Source organism: Cynara cardunculus (assembly GCF_001531365.2).
Source record: "Cynara cardunculus var. scolymus isolate 2C chromosome LG 7, CcrdV1, whole genome shotgun sequence".
Lineage (NCBI taxonomy): Eukaryota > Viridiplantae > Streptophyta > Magnoliopsida > Asterales > Asteraceae > Cynara > Cynara cardunculus.
This window is the reverse complement of record NC_037534.1, coordinates 5,167,280-5,181,461: the sequence shown is the minus strand read 5'-3', so window position 1 is coordinate 5,181,461 and position 14,182 is coordinate 5,167,280. Positions and strand designations below refer to the sequence as shown.

At 34.6% G+C, this 14,182-nt stretch overlaps 2 protein-coding genes across 5 annotated transcripts; one reads left to right on the top strand and one right to left on the bottom strand.

Moving 5' to 3' along the window:
• Positions 1–809: 809 nt before the first annotated feature.
• LOC112515082 lies at positions 810–7,712 on the top strand. Of its 4 annotated transcripts, XM_025121729.1 has the most exons (4): positions 810–1,008; positions 2,061–2,456; positions 2,523–2,629; positions 6,636–7,712. In XM_025121729.1, exons 2-4 carry the CDS (start codon positions 2,066–2,068, stop codon positions 7,485–7,487), a joined length of 1,350 nt encoding a protein of 449 aa, XP_024977497.1. In that variant the 5' UTR covers positions 810–1,008; positions 2,061–2,065; the 3' UTR covers positions 7,488–7,712. The 4 variants fall into 4 exon arrangements, with proteins under 4 accessions (XP_024977497.1, XP_024977496.1, XP_024977494.1 ...); XM_025121728.1 differs by having other exon boundaries at positions 2,130–2,629; XM_025121726.1 differs by having other exon boundaries at positions 2,061–2,629.
• Positions 7,713–12,515: 4,803 nt separating this feature from the next.
• On the bottom strand, positions 12,516–13,724 carry LOC112515710 (protein SHORT-ROOT-like). Its single transcript, XM_025122617.1, has one exon. The coding sequence runs from the start codon at positions 13,722–13,724 to the stop codon at positions 12,516–12,518; it is 1,209 nt and encodes a 402-aa protein (XP_024978385.1).
• Between the last annotated feature and the right edge of the window lie 458 nt (positions 13,725–14,182).

Below are 14,182 nucleotides of genomic sequence, written 5' to 3'. Positions count from 1 at the left end.
TTTCATATATGAGAAAACCCTCCAAACAAAAACATTCGCAATTTATATAGACAAATTAATCCATACAAACAACTTTATCAATACATACATAACTTAATGAAAAACCAACCAAACAAATTGTTACGAATAAAAAGTTTGGTATCATTTGGTTCACGCTAGGGAGCAGGGACTAAAAATGAAAATAAGGATCACAATAATAATGATTGAAAATGGAAATGAATTTTTATTGTTCCAAATTTGATTAGGAATGAAAATTTTTGGTTTCTGATTCTGAAAAATGAAACTATTATATTATATTAAATCAAAAACTATAATTAATATTTAATACTTTTAACCTGAGACTGTTATGTTTTATGAGTTGGGTTCATGTAAGACCAACTTGTTTTCGTAAGACCATTTTTTTACATCGAAAACTTTACAGTAAAACACTGTAAAGGTAAAAAAAACCCGAATCATCACGAACCTTCATAACAAAAATACCGTGAAGGTTACCTTTCACAGAGTTTTGCTGTAAAGTTTCAAGTGTAAAAAATAGCCTAATAGGTCTTACGAAAACAGACTGGTCTCACATAATTCTAAATCAAGTTATATTTATTTTATTTTATTTAAATCAAATTTAATTCTTTTGCAAAAAGCACATTACATATACAGAAATTATGGTAAAATTAGTTCTTGGTGGTAAAATAGGAGTCCACCTGGCATTGAAATGGAGACGCCGATCCAACGAATATTATGACAGAAACCAACTAGTCGTTGAATTTATCTTCTACAGCACACATAAAGAGCAAGATTCATCATCCATAGATGCATACACAAAGCTAGAGAGAGAGAAACAGATTGAGCCAAATTTGGTCCAAAGTCGCATTCACCATCGATTACCATCACATCCAGATCCAAAATTTAGCCTCAACAAACCAATTTTACAAATTTCACAACGGTCTTTGGTCGATTGAGCTCAGATTGCTTCACCTTCATGGTGGATTGATCGCTTGTTATTAATGATATCAGGTATAAGTTCTTAAAGTATGATACTAACTTTATTTGCTTCAAATCTTTGAGGGTATTGATTGTCTATGTGTTTTGAAGGTTTACGCAACTTGATTTATACCCAATTTGGTTTTGGTTGTTTAATACTGGTTTAATTTGATATCGTTTCTAATTTGGTTGTTCGATTTCTACTTCTTTCTTAGTATATGATAATTAAGGATGATCGAGACCATGGATTCGAGCTTCTGTATACGATCTTGATGTGATTTTTCTTCATTCGGAGCTTTCTAATTGGGGTTCCCAAACGTGAAACTAGGGTTTTATTTGTTCAAGGATTTTTTATCCTTTTTGTTGCCTTTTAAATCATAGTTCCTGTTTTCAATTTGTTACTTATCAAAGGCACACCATAGATTTCAGCAAAGAACTAGGGAGACATTTTCAAAATGGAGTAACCTTGAGCTAGCTCAACCATATCAAAGACCAGGCCGGGCCTTGGGCTCCTGCGTGTAGGTCGCCGGTTCGAGCCTCCTTCAGCACCATTGTGGATTTTCCTAGTTATTATCTTTAGGGCGATTAGTCGAAGCGTGCACAAGCAGGTCTGGACCCCACGGTTACAGCAAAATGGAATATTTTGTTGATTGTATGTTTTTAAGCATGCCACTGAGTAATAATCCTTTTTCACAAGCCAAGTCTTCATGGAAACAATTGCTCTACTCCTTAGGGTAGATGATAGGTTTACACCACCTCCGGGTGGGATATACTAGTCTAGTTTGGTTTGGTTTCGTTTGATTTGGTTTAGTGACGAATAATCCTTTTGACAATTTTAGCATTAGTTAACTAAAACTAGAAAAATGCATTGATGGTAACATATGTCCATATCATCTTACAGTTCAAATTTGGAAACTTATTTATTGTTGAAATAGAAAGAGAAACCGAATTTTTCCTTGATCATATAATAATCCATCAATACAAACAAGAAAATTTTCCTTTTATCCACAGTAGCAGTATTGTGACACTACTTTTGGATCGATCTCCATAGGTTGCTTTTTCTTAACTGCATCATTATCTTGAAGGTTAAATGGAGAACAAAATGAGGATGAGGAACAAATACCGGAAACCAACCACTTTACATTGCTATGCAGGAAGCAGATATAAGTTCTCCATTGTGGTATGCAGCATCATAGGATGCCTTGTTATCTTCCACTTTTACTTCCTTAATCAAAATCAACACAATCAAGGTGGATTAACCCAAATGCGCACGACTCACCTTCCGTTATTTCGTGAACTTGTGGAAGTGGAGGACGAGAATATAAACATTCCGCCACCAAGGAAGCGGTCCCCACGGGCTATAAAACGGAAGCCTAAAAGGCCAACCACCCTGATTGAAGAATTTCTTGATGAATCTTCTCAACTTAGATACATATTCTTTCCTGGTCCAAAAACTGCCATAGATCCAATCAAAGATGCGGGTAATGAGAGTCTTTATTATCATCCTGGTAGTATCTGGTTGGATACTGATGGGAATCCTATTCAAGCTCATGGAGGAGGTATTCTATATGATGACCGATCAAGAACCTACTACTGGTATGGTGAATACAAAGATGGGCCCACTTACCATGCTCACAAAAAGGCTGCGGCACGGGTTAGTATCTTAACCTTAAGAAGTTTTAAATAGTTTTATGGTGCTTGAAATTGGAAACAACCGCTCTACTCTTTGGGTAGAGGTCACGTCTGCATACATCTTACCTTCCCCAGACCCAACCCTCGGGTGGGATACAACTGGGTTTGTTTAATTTGATTTTTATGTGGTGCTTGAAATTAGTTTTGTTTGTTTTCTGTTGGAGTCCCACATTGGCTAGACTTGACCATATCTCCTGTATATATGTTGGAACCTCCCCTTTCTCCTCAAGGGCTCTTTTGGAGAGTGTTATGGAGGTTCCACGTATTTTCACATCTTCAAACATTGATTGATTTGTTTAATAACTTTGTCAATGACCTCTCCTTTTAAATCTTATGCTCCTTTATCACCAACTCTTAAGTCAATGTTTATAGATGGCATAATTGCTTAGCGAAATATAAAAAAGATCCCTCGATAAGTATGAAAATAATATTTAATATGTCGTTTTTTAAATTAGAAATAACATTGAATTCAAGGAATACTAATAATTCATATAAAACTGTTTTTCCAAGTATTACTAAACGCAAAACCGATCATCTTAAAATTAATATTATCTACCATATCATTTACATAACATCATCAATTCGTTCCATCGTAGAAAACATCCTATGATTTACCTTAATATATAGATTGACATCATTTGGAGTCATAATGTTGACTATTCTAAGTAACACTCTATGTAAATTAATATAAATCAGTTGTGTTTCCAATCTTACCGCAGGTTATAGTTTTTCATCACCGTTCTAAACTTTTAGGGTTGAAAACATCTTTTTCAAAACCATCAATCTTAGAATCAAATGGCATGTTAGTTATAGTTTGAGATCTTATTCTTGTTTTGGAGATAAGAGAGTACTTGAAATTCGTTCACTAAATATTAGGTATAAGGAGTCAATAGTGCATGAAAAACGATGGTAGTTTTGAAATTCTAAATATAGATATAAGTTGGACCGTCTCATATTGTTGGTAATTTTTTTTCAAACGATAGAAATTTTCTTAGTTAATAACAAGAAATCTACCATATTCTAATACAAAAATAAAATTCATGCAGATGAAATAATCAAAAATGTTGGTGAATGATGAATGATAGAAAATATATCAAGATTTTATAGGTAAGTAGTTTAAGATAAAACACCTGAGAGACAATCAACAATACTATAAAATGAACAACCAATTAATTTTTTTTGTTTTTACATATTTTCTTTTCCAATGTAATTAATACATGTTTGGGCCCTATTAGATTTTAAAATTTTTATGTCTTTTATTTACTAACTTTTCTTGCTACTAATATAGTACTATATTATAAAAAAATTGGGCCCCTATTTCTTGTGGGCCCTGGACGTATGCCCGGCCGGCCCTCTCCGAGGAACGGCCCTAGGTAGTTTCTATGCAAATCTTGCCTCTACCCAAGGGACAAAGAGGTTGATTCTATGAAGACCCCCGACTTGCAAAACAAAAATTATGAGACAGGTGGAAAAGGTTGCTGAGGAGTGTGTGCAAATAGGTACAGATAAAAAAAAACAAGGAAAGCAAAGTAGTAAAACTAAAACCTAATAGGACAAGAAAAAACCGAGACCCACATATAGTCGAGCAGCACTAAGTAACCTAAAGTGCCATCTCTTCGGTCTCCACCCCAGAGGCTGACCCAGATTTTTTTAAGTGGTGTCACAATTTGACTATAAAAAAATATCCAAAGAAAAAAATGTGAAATATTAGTATAGATCTGTTGGTTGGTTCCTTATTCCTGCATAGATGAGACCGATGCCGAGTCGTGTCTACATATATTTTAAAAAACACAAGAGATATATAAGAAAACCAAAATTTAAGCTAAAACAACAAATTTGATGATAGTGGGACTTGAACCAAGGCATATTGTACAAAAGCAGGAACATTTACCATCTCCACCATTAAAGTCTTGCGCAGTTGTGCTAATATTTCAGTTTCGAAAACTATATGGTGGTACCCAATAAACAATACGGTGGTACCCTTCTTTTATTATTTTCCCACCAATAAGAGGAATCGAAATTAAGTGTTTAGGAGAGAGAAATAATATTTTATTAAATATATTGAATATTTTAATGTTATAGTTGATAGAAATGCTAAAATAGAGTAGCTGTTGGAGTTAAATGTAATTTTTTTGGAGATTTTGACCTCTAATACTCTATCTTGATAAAAATTATGGCATTGCTGTTGTTGGAGATATATTGTTTCCTTTTGGAACCATTGGCTTCAACATTTTAACTAACTGCACTGGTTGGAAGCTAATTGCTAGTGCTGGCTTATTTAACTAGATTTCTTTTTCTTTTATGTTCCTTCTGCTTGGGGGAAAGGAGGGGGCGGAATCATAGGTCTCAGCTGCCAGAATTATGTTCCTTGTTTGCTTGAGTGGTGGATCCAGGATTTTTACCTAGTGGGGGCACCTTTAATGTAGAGTTTACGTGTTTTTAGCTTAAGTCAACTTTCGAGGGATTTCTAAAGTTTTTTGGTTGATTTTGAGGTACTTTTTCGGTTTTTTGGTTGATTTCGAGGTAATTTTTTTGGTTGGTGGGGGCACAAACGGGAAGTTACTGGGGGGAGCTATAGTAGAAAGTACAAAAAATAGTTTTTAAAAAAAAATTACTGGGGGGCCATCCCCCCACCCTTTGCATGTTGCATCCGCCCCTGGTTTGCTCCCTAGTGGTCACTAGTTCGAGTCCCCTCATGATAAGACCTTGAATTTGCTCTCTAGTGGTCATTAGTTCGACTCCCCTCCGGGACACTGGAGGTTTTCCCAGCCCTTAACTTCAGGACCCTATAGGATTATTCGAGGTGCACATAAACCTACCTGGACACCCACGGTTATTAGAAAAAATAGGCCTCTTCTCGAGCTTTGCCCATAGGCAAATGCACTCTCATATCTTCTAACCATACTTCATGCATGTGGAGTTCTTGTATTGTTTCCAGTTTACTTTTCCGCCGAGCAAGCTTTGCTCTCCTCTGAATCGCTCGAAAGTATTTTGTCAGCCTGTTTCAAGCCACAGTTTTTAGCTGCTCCATGAGTTCCGTTGTTTGCAAATTTGTGCATTCTTTTCGGGTGCGTTTAGTATCTAGGCAGGACAAAACAGGAAGAACAACTGTTCAACGTTTGACTAAGACATAACTGGATAGGACATAACAGATACCCCTAATGTGTTGATTATATCTTTTAGATATTTTGATTAATTTATGAAATTTATTAAATTACAATAAAATAAATATTTTTATTACAAAATATATCATTAAAAAGTTTTTGTCAACACGATTAAAATGACACCAAAATAAAAAGTTTATGTTGTTTCCAATTTTTATTATATACATTTTCTATATTATTTCATTATTATTAATATTTAATAAATTACATAAATTAACGAAAATATAGATTCTGTATAAAAATAATATTCTGAAGACAAAGTGAGGGTTTAAAAAACATAAAATACGATAAATAAAATTTAAAGAATAAATAAAATGTAAAGAGAGACTTATTTGATGTTTTAGAAGAGAATTACGTTTTATTTTGAGGTTATATTGGTAAAATATAGGTCTCTTCCACCTTGTTTTATGGGGTGGGGGTGAAACATGCCTATTCCACTTTGTTCAAGTCTTATCCATATAAAGTCCTGCCAAACGTAGAACAATGATCGCTCTTATGTTCTGTCATGTCTAGTGTACCAAACACCATTTATATTTTGCCTCTTTGGGGTCGGACTTGTAGGGCTGTTTTTAACGGGGGCAGGCTGTATTGAACCAGGGGCATTGACCTAAAAAGAATTAAGGTCATTTATCCATAGGACCCGCCTATGCCCTCTTGTGTAAAACATCCTGCCCCTCTCAAATCTTAAAGAACAGCAGAAGGTTAGTCTGTAAAAGTGACTTCCATGAAGGCCATTTCTGTACATGCATTTGTCTCTTTGTCCTCGTAAGAGAGTTCGAGAATTATTTATCATTTCGATTGCAGGTTGACATCATAGGTGTCGGTTGCTACTCTTCGAAAGATCTGTGGGCATGGAAAAACGAGGGCATCGTTCTTGCTGCAGAAGAAACCGACGAGACCCATGATCTTCACAAGTCTAACGTGTTGGAAAGACCGAAAGTAATTTATAACGAGAATACAGGTAAATATATAATGTGGATGCATATCGATGATGCCAACTACACGAAAGCCTCTGTCGGAGTTGCCATTGGCAATTCGCCCACCGGTCCCTTTGAGTACATCAAAAGCATGAGACCACACGGGTTCGAAAGCCGAGACATGACCATCTTCAAAGACGACGATGGTGTGGCGTATCTCGTTTACTCGTCTGAAGACAACAGTGAGCTCCATATTGGACCACTCACTCGAGATTATCTTGACGTGACAAATGTCATGAGACGGATTCTCGTGGGCCAGCACCGTGAAGCCCCCGCTCTGTTCAAGCACGAAGGGACCTATTACATGGTGACTTCGGGTTGCACAGGGTGGGCTCCAAACGAGGCCCTGGCTCATGCAGCGGAATCTGTTATGGGCCCATGGGAGACGATGGGGAACCCGTGCGTTGGAGGTAACAAGATCTTCCGACTCACCACGTTCTTTGCACAAAGCACGTTTGTGATTCCATTACAAGGGTTACCGGGTGTTTTCATATTCATGGCGGACCGATGGAACCCTGCAGATTTAAGGGACTCCAGGTACGTATGGTTGCCGTTACTGGTCGGGGGACCGGTAGACCGCCCTCTCGATTACTCATTTGGTTTCCCATTGTGGCCGCGGGTCTCCGTCTATTGGCATAAAAGATGGAAACTTCCGTATAAATGGAGTGGGAAGAAATAATACGTAGAGACGTAGAGGTATTTCATTTTTCATTTTCCCGAGTTTTACGGGTGTAATTGGTGTGTGTACATTATTATATATACCAGTCGTAGGTTGTATTATTGTGTATGAGTGTGTATTTAGAGAAATAACGATAGAGCATGTTAGATGGCCGGAACCAATGTAGTCATCTACCGTGAGATTTACCGGGTTCGTTTAGTCTGTAGTTATTTACTGATAAATTTCATCTCAAATTACACAGATTGAGAACATGGTAGAAAGAGGGATCTTTATTTTGGGAATGTCTGCAAAATAACTAATAAGCTGGCTCTTACATGTTAACGAAAAATAATTAACAAAATTCATATTTAATAAATGTTATCTGAGTTATTATATAACCTTTTATATTTATACAATCAATATAACTCAATCTCAACCGTTCATTTAATTTGATGAATATATGATTTTATAAAAATTTTGATTGTTTCATAATACAAAGTATTGATCATAATTAATAAACTGTAGTCATCTTTCATAAATATTCAAATCATAATAAATGAACTCTTATCATTTTCATAAATATTTCAATTAATTGAGTTGCATTGATTGTACAAATAGACATGGTTGCATTTGAAATATACCCTAATAATGTAAGGGGTTATTTGGTTGGTTTTTAATGTATAGTACTAAAACATAGGATCCTCATACAACATGTTGATATGATTTAAAACATGTAAAACACATTGTCCGTATATATATCTTTACTTTCCTAATCCCTGGCCCCGGTTTCTATGAACGGCCCCTGGCCCCCGGCGGTACGGGGATTAATATCTCATCGCCGATTTATTTTCTAGTCAAACTCGGATCCTCGTCCCCGGTTAGGACCTAATTTTATTAAAATAAATAATATATATATATATATATATACACACACTAAATCTCACATATTTTTACAATTTTGTTTTACGGAGTATCAAATATTCATATGTCAACAAAATCACAACATCATATTTAATTATATGATCAGAGGGTTTCATCTCTCCATTTTTTTTAATGTAAAAAAGGTAAAACAAGTTAGAAAAAATATATATAAGAAGAAACATCAAAAAACTATTTCTAAATTTAAATGATATTGAATCTGATTTCTAATAAATAATATATTTAATAATAAATATTTAATATATGAGGACGGGGTGGGTCCAAGATCACATTACTTGGCTCCGTCCGTCCCCAGTTTTTAACTTTTGAGGATTCCTGTCACTATCCCCGTTTCCCGATTTTGCATGGAATCTACGTCTGATACCTAGAAATGACCGAATTTGAAAACGTATCATGTAGTCTTGATTTATTTATCTTTATTTCAGATATGTATTAATAGAAGAAAAAAAGGTCTGTTAAGTCATGGCTGTTTAGCAGTTGATACAAAATCATTCTGAGGGTTTTAAAACTATTAAGAGACGAACTTTTTTTACCAAACAAGATTTATTTTTTAGCAATTCAGATCCTGCAATTAATAAAACTATTCAACAAAATCGTGCTGCAGGGAAGGATCCACGCCATAGGATCCACACTGACCGCTGATTAACCTTTGGTCCAACAAAGATAAAAGGTAGTACAATTTACCTTTTCTTTACAAGTAATATAACTTTTTATTAAATAGTATTTTTTATGTATATTTATTTATATTAAATTCAGATCAAATCGTATTTTGAAACTGAAATACTTGATGTTGATGTGTATGATATGTAGGTGTATTTTTTTTTGCAAGAGAACGTTTATAATACAAACTAATCAATTGAGATATTTATAAAAATGATAAATGTTTATTTATTATGATCTGAATACTTATGAAAAATAATTAAATTTCATTAATTATAACCAACATTTCATATAGGAAAACAATGGAGACAATTTGTAATGATGGTTCATAAATACATCTTCATATGTATTTTACAATCATATTACGAGAGTGCACGTGTAAGGTGGATAAATGAAATTATCAAATGCTTTTTAAATACTTGTATAGAAGAGGTCAATAAAGTGGGTCGAAATGGGGGTAGTCTTCGAAAAGAAACTTGGGCAAAGTTGGCAACAAAGCTTGAGGAAGTGTGTCATGTGAAGCTAACCCAAAAATAAATGATAGCTATTTTATTTATTGTTTTCAAATAAATATTATCTATGTGATGTTGCGTATACAAATACTCGAGAATTTAGTGCGCCGTATCGTAGTGTTAGATATTGGTTCGGAGATTTTCGTTGTCGACGAGCAATGAACAGGTATGAAAAATTTAGTCATTCCTATGCAAAGTTTACAAATGTTATTGAACGTTCTTATGATGTCCTGAAAGCATGTTTTCCGATATTGAAAAGAATTACACCATTTACACTTAAGGTTCAAAGAGACGTTGTTATTGCATGTTTTGCGGTTCACTACTTCATACGAAAGGAAGGGTTAAGTGATGTTATTTTTTGAGTATGATCAAACCAACGAGTAAGGGGACGATGGTGAGGATGAGGCTAAAGAAGTTCAATCGCATAGGAGTGCCGCTGACTAAACATATATAGCTAGTTTAAGAGAATAAATTGTGACACAATTAATGCAAAATGAATATTGATTCTAGTTATTATGAGACTTTGTTCGTGTTTAATATTGTGTGGAAATCAATTAACACATGTCAGTTGAAGTTTTGAATGTGTTAAAAATAGATGGTAGTTTACAAATGGTTTAAATGATTGGATATTTCAGTGCAGTTGAATTTTATTAAAATGAATTGATTCAGATTTAAGATTTCAGATGTTTGTCAGTTTACAAAAAACAAACAGTTTTATTGATTCGAATTTTAGACTTCAAACGTAAAAACAAACAGTTTGACTAATTCAAATTTCAGACTTCAAATGTAAAAAGAAACAGTCTGACTGATTCAGACTTCAGCATCACCTCTTATAAATCAGAAGTGAAATCGTACTTTAAATTTCAGACTTTAGCACTTATTAAAAAACAAAGGGAAAATTGCACCAAAATGGAACCAACTTTCACCTAATTCCTATTTTAGGGAACCAACTTTCAAAATCGTCATTTTGGGGAACCAACTTTCAAAATCGTAATTTTGGGGAACCAATTTGCACTTGATTCCTATTTTGGGGAACCAACTTGCAAAATAATTATAGAAAAATAATAAAATTCGTTTTTTTCCAAAAATTAATGCAATAAAATCTATTTTTTATTTCAAATCTTGTTTTTTTTTAATTCAGATATCAAATTGAACATTTAAAAAAAATCCAAATTACCATAATAAAAATTGTTTTTTACTAATGCAAAAAAAAATTAATTTAATAGAAAAAATTAATTGATACTGATTGATTAGATATAAAAATCTTGAATGTGATATTTAATATTTATTTTTTATTGCATCAATTTTTTTTTTTTATTAAATTGATTTTTTTACATTAGTAAAAAGTAATTTTTAATGTGGTAATTTGGATTTTTTCTAAAATGTTCAATTTGATATCTTAATTAAAAAAACGAGATTTGAAATGAAAAATAAATTTTATTGCATTAATTTTTGGAAAAAAACCGAATTTTAGTTATTTTTCTATGATTATTTTGTAAGTTGGTTCCTCAAAATAGGAATCAGGTGCAAGTTGGTTCCCCAAAATGACGATTTTGAAAGTTGGTTCCCCAAAATAAGAATCAGGTGCAAGTTGGTTCCCCAAAATGACGATTTTGAAAGTTGGTTCCCCAAAATAAGAATCAGGTGCAAGTTGGTTCCCCAAAATGACGATTTTAAAAATTGGTTCTTCAAAATGAAAATTAGGTAAAAATTGGTTCCATTTTGATTATTTTTTTTCAAAAACAAACGTTAATTTAATCTTCTGCTCTGATATATTTTTGCTATGTTTAGTCTTATCATAATTTCGTTTTTAAAAAATTATGTTTTAATCATATTTTTTGGGGATATAATAAATATGTCTTTCAAAGATACGCGTCACTTACGACACATATTTGCAGTACAATTTTGTGAATAAAATCTGCGAAAATTGTACTTTTTGCTTCTGTTCAATCAAATTCAAAACCCTATTCATTATTCTTTATGTCTAATAAAAAATAGGATAAATGCAAATTTTGTAAGAGATTATTTACTAAATGCTTTTCGGGATAAACATTTTTTCTGTAAAATTCAGCATTATCATTTACTTACTGGGTAAAATTTAGTCCACCGAAACAGTATCATATGGAACAATTCCCCTGGTATGCGTTAATCGTGATAAGAATCGTTGTCTCACTTACCAGATAAGACTTTCGGTCCTTGCTTTTACCTTTACCGGGTAAAACTCTTGATCTTTTGTCATATTCATCCGGTAAGATAACGTGACTTGATAAACGCTTACATGGTAAACGACCCTTAGACACATTATTATCAAAACTTGCTTTTAACTTCGAATCCATGATTTGATCTGCTTATGATACTATAAGGGTTTTAAATAGCATCACCATTAAAAAAGAGATTATATATATATAATCAGATACTATAAGGGTGTTAAATAGCATCACCATACATTTTTATTATCAGATTCAAGTTAAATCATTCATTAAAAATATAAAAGGTAAGTTATATATATATATAGAGAGAGAGATGTGCGTTATTATACAATCTTTTATATTTGTACAACCAATACAACTCAATTTCAACCGTCCATTTAATTTGATAAATATGTGATTTCATAAAAGTTTTGACTGTTTCCTAATATAAAGTATTTGATCATAATGAATGAACTATAGTCATCGATCTTTCATAAATATCTAAATCATAATAAATGAACTTTCTTTATTTACATAAATATTTCAATTGATTGAGTTGTATTGATCGTACAAATGGACATAGTTGTATTTGAAATATACTATATATATATATATATATATATATATGAGAATAAAATTAATAGATAGAATTGTATTAACTAAATTTATATGAAATAAAAATAATCCAATTCTCATTTCTTTCGCTGTAAGTAAGAATCAAATAGGTTTATGAGTTTAAAAAAAAAGAATCAAATAGGTTTCCATGCACTCGCCCATACCACCGGCGTTTCCTTCCATCTCAAGAATATTCCGGCAACCGTTTCCGCCGTATTCGTTGACCACCCCTCTCTATACCTCCTCAGCAGCGCCACCACATCGTCGGACACTTCGTCGCGACAACGAACAGGAGAAAATCCACATGCGTGCAGCCTGCTCGACCACTTAGCCGCCGTCTCTCGCCTCTCCACTGATTCCTCCGGCGAGCATGCAACCAAGTTCATAACCGCGCGCCCCGCTGACCTTTCTAGCATCAATCTCTGGCTACTCGTTGTCGGGAAACTCTCGTCAAGAGCCTCGAAGTAAACCCTAAACCATCTCAAACATTCTTGAAACCCTTTCAGGAATTCAAACCCGTTAAATGATCCCATGTTCAAATCAGCTTCTTCTTCCACGATCGTTAAGATATTAGGGTTTAGGCCGTGGAACATCGATAGCAGATGGTCCCTACGGTGGCTGCAAACGGAACGGAACGTGCCGTTCAAGTTAATGGCTAGAGCTTCGTCGTCTTGAATGTCTAACCGCTTCATATTCAATTCCGACAAATCGCCGCTGTGGTGTAAGACGTTTAATTTAAATGGAACGCCCATTAATCTAGCGAATTTCTCCATCCGATGACTGATCTCTCTCATGACCTTCTGAACTCCGGCGCCGCAAAATTTGGCGGCGATTACTGTGGTAAGGCGGAGGTGGGGTGTTTGGTCGGTGCCGGTGGCGATGGCATCCATAAAAGTCGGCCACTGGGTGCAGTAGGTGGTGCTGACGTCGATTATATGCAATTTGGTCTTGCCGTTGAATGCCTCCATAATGGCTCCGTTGCATGCCACGTGTCCGAACGTCGTCCAAGGGCTGACTTCTTGGAATTTAAGCTCCATATTTCGGGTGGATTCGAAAGATAACATTTTGTCCGCCGCCGATGATAAAATCTGGTAACAGCGGTCACCGGAATCCATGATACAGGTGAAAAGTGACTGAAGGAAATAAGCGGAAAGCTTCTGGTTAGTATCACCGTAGGGGGAGCTGAGTTCGTTGAGCAGCCACATGAGGTGTTTCAGGCGGTGGTGGTTCTTCTCTGCCACGGCATGGGCTGCTTCCATGAGCAGGACGGAAGGCCAGGTGTTGGCAGAGACTGAATCATGGTGGTGCGGTGGCGGAGAGAAATATTGTTGATGATGATCCATGGAATTAAGTGAGACTTGAAGTGATTGTTGTTGATGAAGGTAGGTGGTGGTGGTGGTGGTGGATGAGGGTGGCTGGCAACCGTAATTAAGTATCCATGATTGTTACCACTGCGACTAGACATAACACAGACTCTAATAAATCTGAAAAGGCTCTTTTGTCATGCAAAACAAAACCATAGTCCTTTCTTCGCAATTGTCATCATAATCTTGAAGTCTTGATAAAAGTATTATTTATATATAGAGTTGGGATAACATGAGATTAACCTGTTTTTTTAGATTAACCTGTTTTTGTGAGACCATTTTTTTACACTTGAAATTTAACGGTAAAACATTGTTAAGATAACCTTAATAGTGTCTTTGTTAAAGGTTCAGATTTTTTTACCTTTATAATGTTTTACTGTGAAGTTTCAAGTGTAAAAGTTTGATCTCAAGAATCTAATGAAAATAGACTGGTCTAA